Source organism: Haemorhous mexicanus, chromosome 6, assembly GCF_027477595.1.
Source record: "Haemorhous mexicanus isolate bHaeMex1 chromosome 6, bHaeMex1.pri, whole genome shotgun sequence".
Classification (NCBI taxonomy): domain Eukaryota; kingdom Metazoa; phylum Chordata; class Aves; order Passeriformes; family Fringillidae; genus Haemorhous; species Haemorhous mexicanus.
Genome location: NC_082346.1, coordinates 38,833,525 through 38,857,167, shown reverse-complemented (window position 1 = coordinate 38,857,167; position 23,643 = coordinate 38,833,525). Strand labels below are relative to the sequence as shown.

The 23,643-nt window shown below is 35.4% G+C and overlaps 1 protein-coding gene across 5 annotated transcripts in view; it reads left to right on the top strand.

The window, feature by feature from the left end:
- The window catches only part of STRN3 (striatin 3), a 58,183-nt gene that overhangs the window by 17,176 nt on the left and 17,364 nt on the right, over window positions 1-23,643 (top strand). The window contains exons 2-9 of one of the 5 annotated variants that reach the window (XM_059849860.1): window positions 1,815-1,918; window positions 7,928-8,001; window positions 8,633-8,711; window positions 8,997-9,176; window positions 9,645-9,777; window positions 10,885-11,026; window positions 16,404-16,514; window positions 22,811-22,951. In XM_059849860.1, coding sequence (XP_059705843.1) covers window positions 1,815-1,918; window positions 7,928-8,001; window positions 8,633-8,711; window positions 8,997-9,176; window positions 9,645-9,777; window positions 10,885-11,026; window positions 16,404-16,514; window positions 22,811-22,951 — 964 coding nt within the window. Of the gene's footprint in view, window positions 1-1,814; window positions 1,919-7,927; window positions 8,002-8,629; window positions 8,712-8,996; window positions 9,177-9,644; window positions 9,778-10,884; window positions 11,027-16,403; window positions 16,515-22,810; window positions 22,952-23,643 lie in introns of all 5 variants that reach the window. The other 4 variants (XM_059849859.1, XM_059849861.1, XM_059849862.1 and 1 more) reach the window with 4 other exon arrangements.

Genomic DNA, 23,643 nt, shown 5'->3' with positions numbered 1-23,643 from the left:
TTGTAACTCTTTTATGCACGCTGTGGAACAACTGTGCATTGACTAGTGAAAATTGGGATAGTATCTTAAGCTTGTGAAATTGGTCAGTTGCTGCCCTAGGTACTAGAGGAGTGGAAATTATGGGTAATTGTAGTTTTCTGCAAAAGACTGTTAACTTTCTTTGGATTAGAGTAATTTTTGGAGTGTTTTTTGGAATCTAGCATAGTTGCAGTTGAGTATAGTTGAGTTTGTTGCATTTCCTGATTCTGGATCTTGTTCTCTACCTTTTATCTTCACATATCTGTGCAAACAGTACAGTCTTTTTGGGTATGTTTGGGGTTTTTTGGCATCAAGTTGGTGTTGTTTCCTCCCCAGTCCCTCCTCTCTTACAATACACTTTGGTTCCTTACTGTTTCTCACCAAGTGCCAGTGGTTAGTTGAGTGCTTTCATGGCAGACTTTTAACTGCAATACTCTTAACTGCCTTGTTCTCACTAGGATTTTAATGGATTGAATCAGTAGTTAGCTTATGCAAGGTAAAGAAACATGTTTGAATTTAGTTCACTGCTGAGCACAAGGCCAGAGTGGCTAAAGTCAGGGCTGATGTGTGAAGTCTTACCCGGTGATATCACTTGGGCTCAGGAAAGGAGCCATGCAAGAATGCTACTGCCCTGGTTAGACTGTTTCAGGCTGTAACCACTGAGTAATGAAAATGTGCAACCACGCCCTTTACAAAAACCTTCCCCGGTAGATGGGGTGCCGATCTTAGCGCTTCCTCCCTCCTCCCCATGCCTGCTGTAGTAATGAAATGGTGGTGGTGGTCTTCAGCTCAGTAATGTGGTCTCCACTTTACTTTCCTTATTCTAAATTCCTTTTCCAAGAAATTTTATATTGAATCTACTACTGAATTAGCTATTAAATGACTTCAGTCAATTTAAAGTCATAGAGAGGACAAATGAGTTTGTAATGATGTTTCTGTAATGATGACCAATCCACTAAAGTCATTAACTGTTTAAATTTTGTATTCCCATCTGCTAATTCACTTGTCTTCCCTAGGATTTTAGCTTCCAAAAATCAAAACACAAGTCCTTTCACTTTGTAATGAAGAGACTACTTCTTTCCTCAGCAAATTTACTATGTTTATTTTTCAACTACAATTTTTTGCGCTAGTTGAGATGGCTTATATGTTCTGCTGAATTCATTATCTTCTACTAGGTTAGCAGGCAAGTAGGAGTTTTCCTTGCTTCTTTTTACATTAGGTGGGTAGTATGATGCTTTGGAAAAAAAAATAAATCATTATTTTTCTTCATATAGAGCAGCACACTAAACCCATTTGCCCCTTAAAATTCAGCTGTTTTCAGTACTAAATAAAATGTGAATCCATAAAATAGTTGTTTCTTGTATAATGGATTTGTAAATTCTGTATTTGAATTTATGTAATAATTTTTTAATCTGTTCGGTATGGTGGTGAATTGCTAGTTGCAGTGTACCTAATTTAATATGGCTTTTGGTTTGGAAGAAAATGTATAATAGAACTTAGGCTAATAATGCTCTGTGGACGCACGTGTGTGCATATATCAAAATGTTTCATATGGTTGCCATTTGTGCCTTCTTGTAGAGTTACTACACTGGCTTTAATACCGGTTCATCTTGAACAGAAAATAATAGTCTAGGGTAGAAATACTTTTGTTGTTATTGACTTGCTGAAATGATAAATAAAATACAGTTTTTTTCTTTTTCTTTCTTCCTTCTTCCATGTGTGACAGACTTTGTTGCTTTATTTTGAGTACCAAAGGGAATAAAATAAATTTTTGCTTTTTTTTTGTGTGTTTTCAGGCTCGGATAGCGTTTTTACAAGGGGAAAGAAAGGGCCAAGAAAATTTGAAGAAAGATTTAGTGAGAAGAATAAAAATGTTAGAATATGCATTAAAACAAGAAAGGTAGGTATACAAATTGTTTAGATTTTTTTCTGATCTGAAAAACTTATTTGACTAAGATGAATTCCCTTCCATTAAGTGAAATGCCTTATTAGATGATTCTAATTTACTTTATGTAAACTTGTCTTTAAGGTTGATTGTCTTCACCTCATGTTTTCTAACAAATCTTGGTGCGTTCTATAATAAAAAGTTGCGTAATTTGCAAAATGTTCGGACTTGCGTCTTATATAGACAAACAGGACAGTTTCTCTTTTCTGGGCTCAAGGTATACTGAGTAAGACTGAGCATACCCAAAGGGTTCATATCTTATTACTGTACCTTTATCTGTGCTTCAGTTGTATTAAATTGGAAAGGATGAAAAATACTGCTCTCTTGATCCTTTTCAACTATGCTGTATGTGTTGCATGATGAAAACTGTATTTTGTGAAGGAACAAAATCCTTTAAAAATTGTTTTTACATTTTGAAGGTTTTTTTTTTTTTTTTTAAATGTGGTAGATGCTTGCATATTTAGCCTCTCTAGGTGTGTTTTCTGTAGCACTAATTTCCTCTTTAAAAAGTTAAAATTCCATTCGGTCTTTACAGGCTAATGTCCTTCAAACCTACCTTCTTTTGTTGCCTGGTTATTTCATTTATCCAAAACTGGTGGTTAATTTTGTGAAATCACCTGGGAAATAATCTTGTCAAGTGCCTATACTTTCACTGGAGGACTCAGTTCTTATTTTTCATTTTATCTTGCTTCTAAAAAGTAGCTGAGTCCAATGGTGAAACATCTTGAGAGTCAGGCAACAACATATGTAGTCTTTATTTGTGTATTTTGATTTTGGGGGAACATTCCTGCCAGAGTAAACTTAGAATTTTGTAGCAAAATGTGGTGAGGTTTCACCTGGATATTTTTAAGTTAGTTGTCCAAACGTAAGTATGTCTAAATATATTTTATGTTATAGATCACTGTAAGGGATCAGTAAGGGACTAGTACAGAAATAAGTTCTAGTTGTTTTCATATTAAAACCTAATGTTTTGGCAAGATGGCTTTGTTCTTCTGTGTGAAGTGTCCAGTATAGAGGTGCTTCAGAAGATATTCATACGGAATGCCATATCAGCACATCATATATTTTCTGGTGAAGTCATAGGCAGAAAGGATCTATTACTTCATTCAGCCCTGTCCTTTTAATGGAAAGTAACTCAAAGTTTCCAGCCAGTGTATGGCTAAAAGTTGTTATTGTCATAACAATATCTTCAGGTAATGTACAAGTCAGTCTGGGTTCAAGGCAGATGAAAGGTATGTAGGGTATTGGGGTGTAAATAACACTGAGCATCTCAAAGAAATAATATGCTGTTAGGGCAGATGCAGGTGTCTTGCCTGTAAGTAACTTTCTGAAGTTGAAGGAAAAGGTTTGGCTTATTTTGGCAACTGTGTGCTATGTAGGGGCATTCTGCAAATGTACACCATAAAGCAGTGAGGATTGCCCACTTACTGAGATAAATCAGAGGCACTTAATTTCACCTGCAGCATGAAGCCATCCTATAACAGGATGTACAGTTTGAAGTTGAATGGCATTGGTGAAACCTCTTTCCTTTCCTGATATGAAGCTACCTTTATAGTCTTCCCATGAAATTCTGAAATTCATCTGATGACTAAGAAACTTGTAAACATGTACACCGGAAGAATAACAGCAGAAACATACTGTTTGCTTTAGTTCTTGTGGCTAGTGGGTGCAATCCAGCACTGCAGTAGGTTTCAAGAGGAAGATCCTGGCATAAGTTTCAGCCATGATTCTCATGAAGGTTGCTAGAAGTGGGAATTGAAACTGGAGTTGACTGGTAAATGTGTGGGAGGCAACGAGGAAGCTACAAATGATCAGTAGTTTGAGGGGATCTAACTGTGAAAGTATGATGGATTGAGTAATTGAGAGCAAGCAGGTACTGACTTGCCAGTAAATCATCCAAGAATTATATTATGTTGGCTACTTGCTTGTTGCAGTAGGTGTTCAGGGTAATAGACGTTATTTTTGGTCATTGTTCCCCTGAGTGAAGAATCACAACTAATGAAAATACACCAGCTCCAAGCAAAATAAATAATGAGAATTTCAGACCGGAAGATTGTTGACAGCAAATTTCAGTGTTGCACCTGATTCCCCCCACCCTTTTTCTTCTTTTCTTGTTGTGAACTCCCTGATGCCATCAAAAAGCTTCATGCAGTGAAATACCAATTCGGAGTCAGGAATAAACTCATTCAGACAACTGTTGTGGTTTCTTAGAAAAAGGTTATGAGGTAGAACATCAGTGAGTAAGATTAAGTAAAAAGCAGTAGTTGTTACAAAGTAGTTTGATATTTCTAGTGTTTATCTCTAAGTTGTGTAATACTGTTTTAGACAAGTAAAACGTTATTATTTTAGTGTCCTTAAACGCTTTGATAGTTGGTAGTTTTTTTAGCAATAAAATAAGGTCTTGTGCAGTTACATGCTTGGGGTTTCTTGGTTTGTATCTAGTGTGCATTCTTTTATGGTGCTTTGCAGACCCAGCCAGATGTTGTCTGTTGTGTGCTCTGAGCCACTCTGAGCTTTGTTACCATAGTGTTGTGCTTAAATTAATGACACTTGCTGAAATCATAAAGCTGTGACTGTGTTTTGGCTTTGTGGGCTTTGGACTGGAGCTAACTTAGATCTTTCCAGTTGAGTGGTGTGATTCAACAGTTAAACAGCAGGAAGCAGTTAAATCAAGTTAGGGTGTTGTTTCTTCTACTCTTTTTTCCTCATGGAAACCTAGCGTTAGGTAAGTCAATACTCCAAAGATTGAAACATTGCCTCTTGTAGAATTCAGTTACTCTGTGGTGTGGAGGAGTATTGTCAGTGACTTGTCAATGACAATGTAGCTTCTTAGTGTTTTTTAAGATATGTATAATGGCCCCATCAGGGCAAGGAATAGATGTGCAAATATATAGTTGACTGGAATTTTATAAGATTAAATTTTTGCTGTGAAATTAAAGTTGCAATGTGAAAGGCAACTGGTCTCATTGCATGCAGCAATATTTTCTCTTATTTACAGTGGCTAGTCACTGGTATAATTCTAGATCAGATACATGATTATCTGTGCTAATGAACAACTAAAGTAGAATTTTAATTAATGTTTTGAAATTGTAACTCCAAAATGGAACAACTACTCCTAAATAGTACGTCACAGCTCTAAATTGAACAAATTTAGGTTGGCTTTTCAATTATAGTGCTTTATTGGCTTCACTTATGAATTGAGCAAAAAATATTTTGTAAACTTTATTTGACTTGAATTATTTTCATTTTGGTTGTTTAGGGTTGCTTGGGGTTTTTTACCTCCCAAATGGACAGTACTTTATGGGGCATATAAATTGTAGTATGTACTTGTAAAGCCCCAGACTAGCTTGACAAGTTTCTTAAAGGGGTTTAGGTTTTTTTAATATCCTGAGGCAGGTGCATGGGAAAATGTGACAAAGTTCTCAGGAGATTGAACAGCAAGCTTTAGAAAATAAGGGCAAATTTTAAACCAAACATACAGTCATGAAAAAGCATTTCACAAGGGATTGACTTAGCAAACTCTAGCCCATCCAACTTCAAGTGAACCAGACACACTTCAGTTGTCTTGAGCAATAATAATTTTCTTCAGTCTTTCACTGTACTTCTCATATTTGGAAAGCTTGGTGGAACATTGCACTGTTACAATGTGGCACAAACTTTTGTCTCTCTGTTTGAAGAGAGGACCTGGGGTAGACCATCTAAGTAGTGCAGGGATGAGCTATGAATATGTTCATAAATAGTTAAAAAATATGAATCTGTTTAGTTGGCAGTTGGATTCAGGTCACAAAAAGTCTTCAGGAGCTTTACAATTTTTCAGTTACAGTGTGATTGCCATGAAATGAGGGATTTTATCTTACTGAAAAGGGTCAATAGTGCCATCTACTGACAGTTTGTTAATGAGACTTCCTTATTTGCAGTTTTAGCAGAAATTTGTGTAATCTTTAAGAAAATCCTTGCCATCAAATATATAAGGCACCATTTGAGTACCAACCTGTACTTTCAGTTTAAAAACACTTGCAATAGTGGCTGAGGCATTGGAGAAGGTTTTTTGGAAATTCTTGATTTTGTCCAGCACGTGTTCCATTGTGTCTTCACTTGAGAAGTTTCATATGCAAGAATAGTTTTTATAATTGATGGAATCTAAGTGTTGTTCAGTTATTCTTAAACCTTTGGTCAAATGTTTCATTTGGAGTGATAACAACTGTATTGCTTAGAGGGGTTCATCAAAATATGGCTGCTAGTGTTTTTATCGATATTTTTCACTTTGGCTCTACTGCAGAACACCGAGAAGCCTGTACCATGAGATTTTGAGTATTATTGCAAAGGATTTAGGTGGTAAAAGTCAAACTGTGGAAGATCAGTGATAAAGTTTGAGAATTCCAGTATATAGGCATAGGTAGTTTGTGTGAGATTCCTTGTTGTAAAGGGAGCTGAAGACATTTTGATGGGCAACTTGGGTAGAGGATAAGGTTTTGAAGGCTTATGTATACTTTCATGGAAATAGTATCACCAAGACCAGTATTTTACAAAGTGATGGTGTTTGGCCAGTTGATGGGGGTGGTGGGATGACACAGACACCAGTGGAAAGAATGGTCTTGATTTACTTTTAATATTGAGGCAGATGTAAGGGGATACATTTGATAAAACAATAAGCATATTACTCATTTGGCTTTAGCAACAAGCCAATATAAGCAAGGTAATACATCTAATCATTACTTTATGAGAGAGAGACTAGTGGTTGAGAAGGATACATCACCAATTGCCTAAACACTTCACCATCATCCAGAGTCACAGTCCTTTTGCAGTGAGGACCTGGAGAAGCCTTCCCAGTAATTGGGAAAATCCTGTGTTGTATGTGTCCCCTCATCGGTGAGGTCTCAGGTTTGCCCAAAAAGAGGTCCAGCTTTTATAGGCCCAAATCAGCAAGTCCGAGTGACTTGTTAGCCTTTTGTGCAGCAAAGATCTGGTTCTGATGGCATGCTTCCTCACCAGCCCGGGCCAGAGCCCAGGCCATGGCTGAGAGGCTTTTTGCCTAAAATACTCCACTAACAAGTCTCTAGGGATATAGTCTGGGTGGATTTCTTCTACTAACAAGCCCGTAGGGACATTAGTTGAGAGAATCTCTTGCTATATCCTACACTAGGTTATACAGACGTCTCTACAGCAGCCGGTTTGGCATTAAGAGCAACTAATAAAAATATTTTGATAATCTATTTTTAACTAAAAAATTTTGATGGTATTATTCGCATCATGCTCCAAATTCATCTTGTAAGTCAGCTCAGGCCTAGGCCTGTTGTTCAGGCCTTAGCATATCAGATGGAGAAGGAGAGGTTAGGGTTAGTGAATCGGAGATCAGAAGATGGGGACGACTGAGGCACTTTTGCATAGGAGGACTAAGTAGAAATCGGAAGCTAAGCCTCCAGTCAATGAGGAGGAGGAAATCTGGAAGAGAATACAGGTGATGAGAGAAACAATCACTCTAACATGGCTCTTCTGAGGGATACGTAGCATAAGCAAAGACGGAGCAGGAGACAAAAAGTCTCGATGAAGCAGAAATCAAAAGTGGCAGATAGGCAGGAACCCCAAGTTCATTTATTGTAGTGTGATTGGCTACCTATGACAGTGGTACAACTGGAAAAATTATTTCTGCTAATTTCTTGAATCTGCTGGTTTTGGAAACGTTCTCTTATTAGATGATACACAGGAAAAGCCCCGCGTGCGTGAAGAACACACTAAACTTGTCTGTAAGCTACTTGATAATTGTGAGTAATTATCAAAATACTATATCAAAACTGTGTTCTTGAAAGACTAGAAATAATTGTTTGATGCAAGAATTATCACAACAGTTCTAGCTGGAATAATTGTATTATGTTGGTATGGTTGCTTTAAATGGAAACGGTAGAATGTTTTGAGTTGATCAAAGTCTTGTCTACTAATTTAATAAACATCTGCATACTTTTTCAGGGCAAAATATCATAAATTAAAATATGGCACAGAATTGAACCAAGGTGACTTGAAAATGCCAACTTTTGAATCAGGTAACTTTTTTACAATAAATTTTTGTCTGTTTAATTTATTGCAGCTTCTCTGCAGCCCCCTCTTAGGTCTGTTATAGAGAATATATCTAGGGAAGTTATGGGGTAAATGGGGTAAATATTTTTTAATCTGAAAATCAGAATTAATTGACTTTTTTTTTTTGTTGAAGCTCTGAATGTTTTTACCTTAAATCAAGGAAAAGACTCCAAAGAAGAAAAAAATAGGCTATCCTAATTGCTTTTCTGGAGCACATCTGATTTTGCAGTTGTAAATATCAAGCTGATAATACCAGTTTTGCTCTTCAGAGTATTGCAGATGGAAGAAAGCATTTCTCCTAACATTGCTGGGCTCTTTAATAAGTTGAATTGCATTTGACTTCTTTTGAAATGTTGGTCTTTGGGCCTGTATTTGTATAGCATTCCTTAAAATTGTGGTCTGCAGATTTATATGCCACCCACTCCCCCCCCTCCCCCCCCCCCCCCCCCCCCTTCTGTTTTACAAGTACCACATTTTGGGTACATTTATACCCAGTTGAAACTAGAGATCATGATGCATATTCTGACTTGATGGGAATTTTTGTGTCTAAAAGCAGTATAAGGTAGATGTTAACTATGACACTGTGTCTTTCAGAAGATACCAAAGATACAGAGGTTCCTGCAGTACCTCAGAATAGCCAGTTGACTTGGAAGCAAGGCAGACAGTTACTGCGACAGTAAGTAGCATCATTGGATATTGGTGTATTCATACTTTTTCTTGCAGTTTGAGTTGAGGAGCTCTATAGAACAAAGCTGAGGTGGGCAACTAGTGATTTGTTCTTCAGGACCTCAGAGTCCTAAGCTTTAAGCAGTACAGAGTATGGTTTTCCATGTGATGAGGATTACGAAGCTTATTTTTTCTTAAATGTCACAACAGTGACATTCATTTTTAACAGTGAATACTAAGGTTCCTTTTTCATCAAATATCCTTTCCTCTTTCTTTCTTCTCTTAACATATCTAGGTATCTTCAGGAAGTAGGTTATACAGATACAATATTGGATGTACGCTCCCAGCGGGTAAGGTCTTTGCTTGGGCTCTCCAATTCAGAACCAAATGGTTCAGTAGAGACAAAGAACTTAGAACAGATCCTGAATGGGGGTGAATCTCCTTCGTCAAAACAAAAGGGACAGGAAATCAAAAGGTAAGTGAAGAGATAAGAAATGCAAAAAGTTTGTTTTGCTTAGTCATTGATATGTACTGGTCAGTTCACGTTGAACTTTTGGCTGGAGAGCCTGTGAACACCTGTGAGTGTAGTTGACCACAAACCGTTATGAACTTAACTGAAATTGATTATACATAAGAACATGTGCCCTTATTACATACATACATGTGTGTTATACTAACATAATATACAGGAAAATTGTGTGTTGATGTTAACTTATGTAATATAATCACTTTGCAGTTGTTATTTTAAGGAAGGAGTCTGTTGAATAGTGCTTTTGTAATAAGGATTTAAGCAGATGTAGCAACTTCTTCATTCAGCTATTTCTTGTTTTGCTGTTTTTTAAGTTCTTAAGCTGTCAGGTAGCAATTTTGTTTAATCTGGTTAAGCTTCTAAATATCTTCAGCAAGTAAAAAGGATTCTCTCTTAATGTTTTTATTTATATAGGAATTCTGGTGATGTTCTTGAAACATTCAATTTCTTAGAAAATGCAGATGATAGTGATGAAGAAGAGGAGAATGACATGATAGAAGATATTGCAGAAGGAAAAGAAAAGCATCGGATAAATAAGAAACACAAAGTAAATATTTTTTTTCTTTTTATAATAGAGCTGAAATTCCCTTTCAAAAACAAATTTTTTCTCTGGAGAGGATAGAAATATGTACTATCAAAGTATTTGTTGCACTGTTGTTATCAGAGTGGATTATATGCAGATGCATTACTAATAGATGCAGTGGTTTACTTATTACATTACATTGCAAACTTCAAAGCAACTAACCAGGCTGTTTGCAAATATGAATGCTGCATTGGATTTTCCTGAATAGTTGGCAGTATGAGCTTAGCTTGATGTAAGCCTTAAATCTCCCAAACTGATTTGTCAGGAAGGGCTTTTCACCATACCTTCGACTTCTGGTTAAGAGATTAGTCAAGCATTGAGTTGAATCTCTTTTTTTCTACAAAAAGTCTGGTAATAAGATTATCAAGTAAATCTCTAAGCATATATGAAGATCTTACACCGACTTTTTGACTTTTAACAAAGCTTTTTGTTTTTAATAGTAAACAAAAGGATCACTTATAGTTATCTTTATAAAAATGGTCTCTTTCTGCAAAAGTCAGAACATTTTGCTAATAAACTCATGAGGAAAATTTCTTCAACTGAACAATAAAATAAAACTTTTCACTGATGCCTTAGTAGAGAGTTTGTTTTGTTTAAGGTGAAGATATGGTTAGAAATAGTAAAAAGACAGTTTTCTTAAAACGTTCTATATTCCAAGCTTATGCTTAACACTGAAATAGAACTGGAAAGCAAAAAGAAGGAAAGGCTTCTGGACCAGTAGAAAGCATAGTTCGTAAGCTCTCTCTGCAGAGCTATTGATAGGGCAAGAAAATCAACAAAGTTTTCTAATTCTTGTGTTAAATTAAAAAAGTGAAGGCTGGGGTGTATGGGATTTTTGTTGCTAAAGCTAGTGTCAGTGTTCTCTTTATTTCCTAACATTCAGCAGACTGCACTGTTCTCTTTTTTGTTTTGATAAGCCAACTGAGGTCACAGTTTCTTCTTCTGCATTTTAAATTGAAAAATGATTTCCCCTGCAACAAATTACTCAGAATAGCCTATATATCTTCTAATCTAAATGACTAGGAAATCTGTTTATGATTCAAATGTAGGAAAATATTTATCTTCTTGCAGATTGGTAATGAAGGTTTAGCTGCTGACCTTACAGATGACCCTGATACTGAAGAAGCTTTGAAAGAATTTGACTTTTTAGTGACAGCTGAAGATGGTGAGGGAGCTGGAGAAGCTCGAAGTTCAGGAGATGGAACAGAGTGGGGTAAGACACCAATAAAAGCATTTAAATATAAAGGAAAACTTGTTCATGATACTTCTTAAGAATTTTGTAATACTTACTAAAATGGTGTGGATGTGTGGATGAATGTGATGATAAAACATTGATGCTTAGAAAATGATACATTGTATGAAACTTTCCTATATATATATATATATATATATATGTATATATGTTGTTGTAGGTGCAAGTACAATTGTAGTCACATTTCTTTCAGGTTTTGTTTCTGATTTCAAAACTAAGAGGAGAATATTTTCTTTTTTAGAGAAGAAAGGCTAGGATTCTGAATGTTTTTATACCTTGATTAAATTTGCTTTCAAATACAGTTTTTTTTTCGTATTTGTTTCTTATCAGGACCTTCAAATTTTTGTACCTAAGTTAAATTAATTTCTTGGGTGTACTTGAAAAATGGACCATACTTTTATTTTTCTGGCTGAGATTTTTAGATGTTGTTGCTAATATGGCTTGTATTAGTAAAATTTAAAAAAAACCAAATCCATTTCCAGTAGCCCAACTTTTTGTTAGTAACTTGACATGAAACAAAAATTGTTAAGTCAGTAATTTCTGCAGCCTACATGTTTCAAAAGAGGAGATTGAAAGGAGAAAATTTGTATAGGAAAAAGAATAGTGATATCCAAGTAATGGATATCTGCCTTTAAATGGGAAATTGACTATAGGAAAAAGAATAGTGATCCAAGTAATGGATATCTGCCTTTAAATGGGAAATTGACTATCTTAATTTCTGAACTTTGCACTTACTTTGTTGTATCACAACCTTGTTGTGATACAACAAAGTAAGTGCAAAATTTTGTACTTACATACTGTCAGTCTTAAATTGTAAACCCCAAACTCCCATTAGATTGGGTTGTTTGAGTGTTTTATGTGACAATGAAGTCATACTTCAGTAAATATCCCAGTGAGCAAAGAAAATAAAAAGATTTACAAAAATTAAGTAATTGCCCATGTTCCAGGAAAATAATACAGTCTTGATTTTGAAGGTAACAAGGATTTGAAAGCATTCTTTCCTAAAAACTAGTATCAAAGGATTTGTCACCTTTATTTTTAAAACTCAGTCTTGTTTCTAGTTGGAAGATGAAGCTGAGCAAGCTGTTACCTTTAGTTTTGGTAATAACTGTCTATTTTTAGTATCATTTTAGTTGCTTGCTGTTGTTCCCTTTTGAAGTTGATGTTATTTGAACAGTTGCTTGATGATCTTTTCATTTTGGCACACAGGCAGATTTCTTGGTAAAAGATGTCTCATAGCACCTGAAGCAAGAGTTTTTGACTTGCTTGCAACATCCCTTCAAATATATAGTGATGTAGAAAGTTGTGGTTCTTGTATCAATCTGACTATTGTATATAAAAGGCAAGATAGTTTGATACGGTAATTCATGCAGTCAAAGATTTATCCAGACTGCTGAAGCCTACTGTGTTGAACTAGCTTGTCCATTGAAATTCCAAGTCACTGTTTCCAAGGATTACTTTCCAGTGTGTTCCATGTCTGGCATTTTCTCAAGTAGTTACCCAGTTTTAAGGTCTGTTTTAAAAATCAAATTGACCCACCATGCTTTTCATAGAGCTGTTTGAATGTTTATTACATTTTCAATGAATCCATAGCGCAGTAAGGCAGAGCATTTTAGGAGTTTGTACACACTGGTGACAGCTGATTTAACTGCAGCAATCCCATTGCTACCAAAAACCTTATATCTAAGACAAGAAAGTGGGAAGGAGGAAATAAAACATAAACTTAGTTTCATCTTTCAAAGTATGTTCTCAGTTTTGTTGTATGAAAACAATTTTTATAAGTTTTTTTCTATATTTTGTAACTTACTATTTAAATCAGTCTAAGACATGCCTACAACTGTTATAGTAATATTTTTTACACAGCATGTCACTGATTTTAGTACAGATGTTCTTCCCTTAAATGAGCATTTAAGGATACAGTCCATCAGATCTTGGGATTGTGTTACTTTTTAAAGATCAGTGTAAATATGATGAGACTTCTCTGTTAACTGTCACATTTTAAATACTGTCCCACTTAAATGCTTTCTAAAATAAAATAATACAGTGTCTAAACCAATTTTTTTTAGTTATTTTAAACTCTATGAAACTTGTTACTTCAAATATCAGGTCCATCCAGCTAGTTATTTGTGTCGAGGGGAAACTTAATTTAAATGAATATGTACTATATCTTCCTAAACAATTGCATCAGTCGTGAACTTAAATATTTTCAGCTAAAATCCAAATTTTTCTTCATAGTGTAGGAGTTGCTCTGTTCTGTTTTCATTGGGTTTTATTTCTTCCTGTTTTTGTTTTCCTGTCATCAGCCTCTTTCTATTTCTTCTTACCTTTGAAAACATTTAAGCATTCTGAAAAAGAAGTTAATATTTACTTATCTAATTAGTTATAATGTGTTTGTTTTGTATCTGGAAAACATCTGATATTTAGGCTCTAAATATATTGCCTAATTTTGCTTTAGTGATATTTACAGTACTTAAATGCAGAGTATTATCTATAGGTCTAACTTTCAATATCCTAAAATATTTCAGCACCAAATTTGATAGTTACATTTTTGCTGTTGATGACTTCTTCAAACCTGTCACTGAGTATTTTGAAGTCTGGATTGCTTTTCTTTCTTGCTGTATTACAGCCTTTTATGAACGCATTTTATGTTATGTAAGTGCCTTAGTTAACATGTTTTGAGTTTAAATTAATTCCAAACATTGTGATTTAAAGTGTCCTGTCATGGAACATGTTTTACTTAGGAACAGCTTAACTTCAAAATAGTGAAAGGTGAGCAAGTTCAAGCAGTGTTAAATCAGGAGTCAAAGTGATGTTACATACTAAAAAAATATGTACAGTTTTAAATTTAAAAAAAAAAATTCCTTGTGGTGATTTAGTATCAAGAAAAAAATGCATTTATAACTTCAGTTTGCTTAAGCAAACAGCAATATATACATAGTGTTATATATTGTGCTACATATTGCAGATGTCACTTATTATGTAGTCTCTTTATTCTGCTTATGGTTTCACGTGTTCATCACTGGATTTCTCTTCCCCATGAAACACAAACGTTCTCTTTACAGATGGCCCATAAATCAGAGAATGACTGTACCCAGAATTCTGGGTGGCAGTGTGTGACTGAAATTCAGAGTCTCTTGGGCCATCTTCAGAAAACTTTTAAAAAATAGAAAAATTTAAACAAGCCTTTCCCCCAGTCAGTTATACTGGTCAGTGGACATCCAGGGTCCTCTGTGCTGTCCTATATCCGGTTAGTGCAAGGAAGGTCACTCCTGAGGGCAGTTGGAGAGGTCTTCTAGTTACATGGCTCTGTTCTGAAATAGCCTAATATATCTAGGCATGCTGGAGAGAAACACTGCTGGGTTTTCCTAAAATTCTTGTTTGAAATTCATTTCACAGCCTACCCAGATAATCCGAGTTTGTGTTTTATCTAGTTTTCTATTTGCAGCCTACATTTTTGCAGCCAACAGTGTTGGTTTTGAATATTTATGTTTGCAGGCTTGTGCTTTTCATGTTTTCTGTTGACTGAATGAGCCCAGTTCCTTCAAATTCTTTGTCTTTATATTCACTGCCCTATTTTTTTTGCACTCTACAGGCATTTTCCAAACTTCCAGTGCAGAACACAGACTGAACATGTTACTTCAATTTTGTCATTACCTGCACTGTCCTGGTTGAATGCACTGCACCTTTTAAAATGTACCAAAATGACATTTTTTAGAACAGCATGACATTGATGTTAGATGTGGTCATTTTCTGGTTCAGTTTAATTCCCGAATCCTTCTCTGCAATGCTGCAACCTAGCTGATTATTTTCATTTTATTGATGGTGCTTTGGAATTTTATTTATTAGTTTTAATTAGATTTTAATGGAATTTTCTTTTAATTGAGTCTTAGCGGGTTTGATTTTTTTCCTCTTTGACTGGGCACGTTCTCTGACTTACCTTTCTGTGCTTCTTGTGTTTCCTGAGTAATCATTCTTCCTCTCTATCAATGCTTAGGCCCAGTGATCAGAAAGATTGAGGTCTTTGTGTTTGCAGTTTGGTAGATGTAGCTGTAGTTTGGTGTAGGATGTCATTGTTCCCTTCTCATCACCAGAGTTCTTTGTGGACAGCTCAGGGGACTCTGCCATTATGCTCCTGTTTCATGTTTCACTGCCCTTGCCATCTCTGTGTTCCACCTCTTTGATCAAGATTGTCATTGAATGATGGCAGATGCATCAGTATCCTAGGGTGTCTGTCCATTCATTGTCATGTTTTGTCATGAAACATGTGCTTGGAATAATTCCTATTATTTTTATTTTAAATGCATGTTACTTCATTTCTGCTGTGTATGACTCCTCTTGTGTACTTTCATGATTATAATGGTTATAGCTTCAAAAATGGGTACAATCATATTGTAAATATGATTGGAAGTTGGGAGCTGAGGAACTAGGTCTTGGGATTTCATGCCTAAAGAATTTGTGAGTATAAAGCTAAACTGGCACACAAACCAAGTTTGGTTACTGCCAGGTGGTCTACTAGCAAAAGTGTTTCTGCAAATGTTGTTTGCCTTGTCATAGAAACAGGTTTATCTTTTTAGTAGTTCGAAGTTTCCAGAAATGACTGAGACGGATAATTTAGACAAGTGGAGAATTGACTTTTCATAAAGAATAATGAATTCTGCAATATTTGTCAAAAAGAAAAATAGATGTCTTCTGAAACTACTGTGGAATGTTGTATTTCTGCTAATTATGATTTAATTTCTGGAATGCGGTGGGATGTCCACCTGTACAAATTACTTTTCTTCATCTTTATGTGAGAAACTGTATTTATAGACTTGTTTCTCTGGTTATATGTAGGAGCAAGTTTCTTTCTTGTGCATGTGGAATGAATGCGAAAGGATGCATGGTGGTCTTCATGAATAAACTGGCACTGACTTACTCAGCTTGCATTTTCATGAGAGATATAGCATGAATGCTTTTATTTGCTTATTCAACACTGGCTGAATAATTTCTTAACACTGTCTTTCTAAAGATGCAGTAATTGTTTCTAAATACGAATGATTTTTTTGTGTATTTTGAAGTATCTAACGTAAACAGTTACTTATGAAGTTTAATTTGTTTGCTCCTTGGTAACAAATTAACTTACAATTTTCAAATATATAACTGATAATATACAGTGCCTTGGAAAACTGTATGAAATTAAACTTGGTCTTTTATAAACTTAAAATGGAGACTGCACCTTTAAAATAAAGATTTATTAATAACTCTTATTAATGCTCTTATACAGCTATGACAGTAAATCACCAACAGCTTGCATTGCCAACTGCTGATTTTTTTTCTTTTAATAATATGCTGCATGTAGACAAAGATGACCTGTCCCCAACTGCTGAGGTTTGGGATGTAGACCAGGGACTAATAAGTAAACTGAAGGAACAGTACAAGAAGGAACGAAAGGGGAAGAAAGGGGTAAAGAGTAAGTGCAGATTCTGAATCTTGTAATACAACACTTTTTTGCCTATTTATATAGAAGACATTTTTTCTCATGAGTTCTGTTTGTTGTTTTGTTTTTGATTTTTTTTCATTAAGCATCATTTTCTGTAATGGGGGCAACCAACTTTAACTTTCTTCCTGCTGAATGTGAATATGTCAAAACCTTTGACAGGCATTTCATAAATGAGAAATGTTGAAAAGACAAAAATTCAAGGTTAAAGAGGTGATGAAAACTAAATTCATAGAAATGTTAGTGTAAAAATAATGAACAACTTGCATTTTGAGGATATTCTTACTCTTAAGAAGTTTTCTGAAAGATTTAAACTTCATCTGCTTCCTAAAGTATAGTACTGTGATACTGTTGTGGGACTGGTGATTGTTGGGCTATTTCTGGGGGTGGTGGTGTGGGTTTTTTATTTACTTTTTGGGGTTGTTTTGGTTTTTTTGGTTTTTGGTTTTTTGTTTTTTTGGTTGTTTTTTTTTTTTTTTTGTTATGAACTTGGATAAGTTGCTATTTCTGGGCTTGTAATTATTTTTACAGCCCCAGGCATAGAGAATTGGGAAATGCCTGTAATGTAAATATGAACTTTTTGGTGGCTTTATTTAGGAGATAATCTCTATTTTATAATGCCCTTGACTTTTCTGTGCATTTACCAACATTTTATTTGATATCTGTCTACTCCCTGAGTTTTCTGACCAGTTGACCTATTTTAACTATATAGTTTAACCAAACTTCAGGGTTGAACTACCTGGTAAAAATGCTTTTGGAAATTATGTTATCAACTGTAACTATAAAGTTCTTAGTGCATAAAGTGGTGTTAAATCTGTCATCATAGAATGGTTTGGTTTGGGAGGGACATTAAAGATCATCTAGTTCCAACCCCTCTGCCATGGGTGGGGATGACCACTAGATCAGGTTGCTCAGAGGCCCATCCAGCCGGTCCTTGAACACTTCAGGGATGGAGGGAGCACCCACAGCTTCTCTGGACTCCTGTTCCAGTGCCTCACTACTCTTATAATATAGAATTCCTTCCTAGTATCCAATCTAAGCTTACACTTTTAGTTAAAATCCATTCCATATGTCTGGAGTCACTCCAGCAGCTCCATGTCCCTCCTGTGCTGGCACCCCAGAGCTGGTGCAGCACTGCAGTGGGCTCTCAGCAGAGCAGAGCAGAGGGGCAGAATCCCTGCTGCCCACGCTGCTCTGGATGCAGCCCAGGACAGGTTTGGCTCTCTGGGCTGGGAGTGCCTATGGCTGGCTCATGTCCAGCCTCTCAGCCAGCAGCACCCCCAAGTCCTTCTGGGCAGGGCTGCTCTGGGTCTGTTCATGCCCAGCCTGTGCTGATACCGGGGCTTGCCCCAGCCGAGGTGCAGCACCCACACCTGGTCTTGTTAAACCTAAAGAATTTCCCATGGTCCCACTCCTGGAGCTTGTCCAGGGCCCTTTGGATGTAATGTTGCTTTAGAAAAGCTCCCATTGCTATGCTTTTATTTTGGAAGTATTTTTTAACAATTTCTGGAAATAGCTAGTAAAACAAATTTTTTCCTCAGTTTGAAAAATTGTATGGGCATACACTAACTAAAATACATGATAATTAATATACAACACTTCCTGACGACTTCTGTAATTATTAAGATTTGAATTTACTTTGTAACTATCGGTTACTGGTCAGTTAGTGCATGTTGGTTGTTTTTTCATGATTTTTGCATGACTTGTGCACACACACATAAACATAAAAGCTTTGACAAAGCAAAGATTTTTAGTCTTTGCTTTAATGAGAGCCTACAGTAGTCATCTGCATGCTCATGTGTACCAGCATTTAACATGTAAATCAGCAGTTGACATCAAATTCGCGTGAAATATTTGGTAGGATTAGAAATTTATTTTTAATACCAAAATGAACTTCTTTTCTTATGAACTTTTTGAAATTTTCTTACTAAATCCTTTACATTTTAGACATTTTGAAGCATAGTAGCTGCAAAGTAGCAGAAAGTTTTCTTCATCTAAAGGAATTTTGAAATCTTTGGTTCACAGAAGACAGTATTTAGGATACAACTGTGTGTGATGGTGCTGAGAAGTGACATAAGTCATTGTTTAGCGTTTTGAGTTTTAAGTTAAGAAATCTCCTTTGGAAAACTCTGAACACATATAGTCTTAAAAGGTGGTTTGTGAAATTCTTGGCTTGTCACATTCATGAGAGTTTCTGATTGAAAATTAGCCTTTACATCGCTGAACTGTTTGGATGAGAGAACTCCATACACAGAGTAAAAGTATGCATTCAAGGTTGGACAGATTTATTTAAATACAATTTTGTAGACTTTTTCCTCATTTTTTTAACATTCTGAACCTGAAAATAATGTTGAAGGGCTTTTTTATTCCTGCTGCTCATATCTGATCATTTGGGGACTTCATCCTGAGTACGTACCTCTTCCTTTGCCCTTCATTCTTTTGACTTCTATCAGAATTTGAGTACCATCAGAGCTTATCTGCATGGTAATATATATCTTCATAAATGTCAAACAAATGTGCATTAAATGTGCATTGCAATACTTTGAAGACAGAATAATAAGACACACATTCTGATGGGTTCTTTTGTTGGATATGCATCTGTAACTGGCATAATCTGTATTTACAGTATAACGTAACCTGGCAGACACAGCCCTGGCCTCAGGTATGGAAACTTTTATTCCACATGTACACATAAATAACTGAACAGATGTAGATCTGATTCTCTATTTTGATACTTCTCTAGTTTGTATCCTCATGTTTCTTTTTGTGTGGAACATCTTAATTAAGGTCATCTTTTGTCAGTATCTGTTTTCATTAAGTAATCATGTTTGCTGGGGAGAAGGAGAGTGTCTGTCCAGGTAGTCACCATGTTATGTGGAACTACTGCCTCTTTATGGAAGGATCTTTAAAAATACCCCACCAAAACAATAATAAAAATCCACCAGCTTACAACTTTCATTTCCTTTGCAATCTAAGCTGTAAAATTATGCGAAATCTGTTTATTGAAGAATCTTTTTTTATTAAAAAACACCAGAAGCAGAGAAAGAAACCACATTTATCCAGGACTAACTGTGATACATAGATAAGGAGTTAGGTTTGATTTCTACGAAAGCAGGCTTCTCTTTTCAGTAATATGCTGAATTTAAGGCCTCTTTCTTGCCCAAATTTGATAAGATCAATTTTGGCAGGTAAGTCAGGGGGTGACTGTTTTTCACATACAGCCTGTCACCTTTGCAGGGTATGATAGTGGAGATGTTGCATATCTCATTTTATTCTAGGAGGTCAGCATAATGTGTTCTCAGTTTGAAAGTTTTCACATCTTGTTTATATATATCTATATCACTGTTGAAATGAAGATACTTTTACTGTTTTTCTTTACCTTTTTGCACTTTTAAAAAACTTTCCTGCTCTTTTCCTCCCGTTTAATTGTTCTGTAATTACAAAACAGTATTGGTACTGTTCGCTTTCCTACCCTTGATTTCTGAAAATAGAACAGTTGATAGGACTGAAAAGAGATCTGAATTTCACCATCTTCATTATCTTCATTACCATCGCCTCTTCTTGACATATAAGAATCTCTGTGTTCTATTCAGACTTGGACCAATACATCTTCCACCTAATAAAACTCTTCAGGCTTCTCAGACTAAAACTTTTCATCACTGAATATTCAGTTATCTTTTTCACTTTTGATCTCTGAAGGATACTACACTGAGATGGTGCTGTAACTTTTGCTTCTGTTCATACCAGGTCAATTTTTTTTTGTCCTTGGCTTTTTTTGAGGGTAAAAGGGTCATCCCATTTTGTGCCTTGACCGTAGTTGCTTATGCAGAGATGGCACTTTCTTTTCTTTAAAAATCTTTTTGTAACACTTACTATACTTGAACAGTTACAGGAAGGTACACTTGCACTTAGTTGAAAGCAGGAACTTGTGCAGTCTCCTGTAGTGGTGGCACAGTCTTGAATTCTGACACATTTTTCAGCATGAAATGCACAGAAGTTATTGGGAACAGCAGCTGCTCCTTTGTAAACTTCTCTCTGAATTGTATGTATGACTGTTCTGAGGTTATGCCTGAAGGACAAGAAGTGCCCAAACATACTGAAAAACACTAAAAGGCAAGGATATCAGTCCCCTAATTAGTAACAAACTAAATGAATAGCTGCTTCAAGATAGCAGAGCAGAGGGGCTACTTTTAGTTTCTTTTGAGTATGCTTTGAGACAAACTTCTCATGCTCATATGTTTGGCATGAAAGCACCTGGAGAAGATGCTTTCAGTTCAGATAGAGTAAGTGTTTATAAGCCATTTGTGGCCTTTTGCATTGACGTATTGAACCATTCATGCATATCAATGTGGAGAAGACAAATGGTGTTTTCTTCTGGAAAGCAGAGGGTTCATGAAAGTAAGTAGTTTAGGGTGCCAGTCATGACTTTTATCCTGTCATTTTATTGATTGCTCTATAATATCTTCAAGAATATATCTGCTTCTGGTCACCATAGGTGCCTGGCTGATGGCTGACTGTAGTAAAGATGAAGACAAGCTTTGCAGTCTGTGTGGTGTAGAGATCTGCCCATTCTAAGAGTGACTTTTCTTATGTGAGATCTCACCTGCTGGCTGCAATATTAAGTACTATACTTCAGAAATGAAATCCTTTCAGTATAGAGCCTGTTAGAAAAAAAAGAGTGTTGGTTCAAAAAAGATGTCTCATTATTATTTTACATTCACATCATCAGCTGGGATCACAGGTTTCTAGACATTCTTCTACAGGAGAGTGAAATGAAACTTAACTGCTCAAGTCATCTGTTTTATAAGGAAAGCTTTTGTAAGCCAGTTTTATTCTCAGATTGCTTCTGGGTAGCAGTCTTTGTATATTTAACTAGAATACTAAGTGTTCCGTGAAGGAAAAAAAAAAATACCAAAAGCAGAGAAAACGGAAATATAGGGAGTTTTATTACTTGGCAAAATGAGAATGTTTTACAAATATTAATGAGAATAGTTACATAGCATCCTTTTAGGGGTATGCAAGGTATACTTCCTGTAATTCTTCTTCAAGAAATACTTTTTGTTGTCATCCCTTTCTGCAGGGAATTCTTCATTATCTTTAGAGAATTCTGTTATTCATGGACGCTTATTTTTGAACACATTGATTTAAACCAGTAAGATCTGAAATTATCAGATACTTTGTGAAAGAGTATATTTTAGTGTTTAACTGTTTGAATAACAGTTCTGAGTTTGAAAAGTCATCTGTAATCATAGTATTTGCATTTTACTTTTTTTGGCAATAAAGGCTTTGGTTTAGTTTCAATTTCCTCTTTAATAAATGTGAGACATGTCACCTCAATATAAGAACTTGTTCACTAATGCTTCCTTTACTAAATGGTCTCTAATATCTCTGCTTGCAGTCCCAGGAAGGGCTGTTTTATTGGTTGTAATTTGGTTATGTCTTTCATTATTATGGATTGTTTTCTTTAAAGAGGTTCTTTCACTGAAGTACACTTGATAATTGAAGCTTGACTTTTTGACGTGGAAGCTAGAAAGGTGAAAGCAGGAGTGGGTTTAGTAATTTAAATATATTTTAAAATATACTTTTTTTGTAAGCTCATGTCTACGTATTAATTAAATGTACACATAATTCAGAATGCTTTGTTTCTAGAAGCTTGCTTTTATAATAATTTTAATATAATATACATCTGCAGTTTCATACAGCGGTGGAAGCATTCTTGCTGCTGTGTTTAACAAACACTTCATACAATTTAAGTACCATTCAAAGCAGGGAAAGTTAATTGTTCGTTGCACCCCCATTATGAGTTGTCTGTACTTTTGCTCTCATTTTTAAGCTTATTTTTAATTAGCACTATGTTTTTAATGTTAAATTGTTTAGTATAGTTAAAGTTGTGTAATATTATTAGAAAATGTTAATTCATATGTTTTTTGTTTAATAGTGAATGTTCTTTTAGTATTTGGCTTGACTTTCCAGTAGGGCTGTAAGATTATTTTTTTCCTCTTTCCTACAGGAAATTGTCGAATAGATCTGCAGAACACAAAGGAGTTATTATTTGATTTAGTGTATTTAAATTGTTTGCATGTAGTTTTCAGATTTGGTGTATTAACTCCTGCTTTTGATTTCCAAAATATTACTAAACAAAAGCAAATCACTATTTATTTTAAGGAGGCCCCATCAGTAATTATTCTTATTTAATGGATTTTTAGACTTCAGTCAAGTCTCAAGCGGTAGCAATCAAATGAATTTTTGCTGCTGACATTAATTTACAGGAGTCAACAGGACAAAACTTCACGACATGATAGCTGATCTGGGCGATGATGAGATACCCCACATCCCTTCAGGAATCATTAATCAATCTAGGTCACCCTCTTCTAGAATGACTGATCATGAAGGTGCAAGAGCAGAGGAAGGTACAAAAAATTCAGCTACTTACTATATTTCAGGAGATTTCTTTTAGAAAGCACACGCTGTCATTTATTATCCCCTCTGTAAAGCTGAGTGAAGTTGCAGATTGCCACATTATTATTTTACTTGAAATTCTTCCCAAATGGTTTATGAGAATATGGCTTGAGTTTCTGTGGCTTTTTATAACTCACCGTTATTTCATAAGTTTTTTTAGATAACTTCATGTAGAGCAGTGTGTTCTGACACTATTCACTATTACATCCCTGTTTGGAGACACCCCTGCATTAGCAAAACCTTTCACAAATAGGTTATTTATTGAGGGGAAAAAAGGTGAGTATAAACATTTGATGCACAGTTTGGATTTTAAAAAGAAAAGTAGTGATTTAAGTTATGGGACTAATTAGTCTCTTTTCCTTAAATTTGATGTACTCTTTTATAAAATACCCTTGGTCTACATACACAGGTTTACAAAGACACTGTTAATTTCTTTACAAAGTATTTATTTAAGTTTCAGGATTATCTTTGGCAATGAAAATTAGTGGCAAGCTATTATATATAAAAGTCAAAAATCTTGTATTTGGCTTTTAAGTTTCTTGTTTTGAAGGACTGATTTTCCTGTATTAACGTTGAAATTAGAATACCATTATGTAAATTGTCCTCTGCTTAGAGCATATTCATTCAAAATATTCAGGTGTAT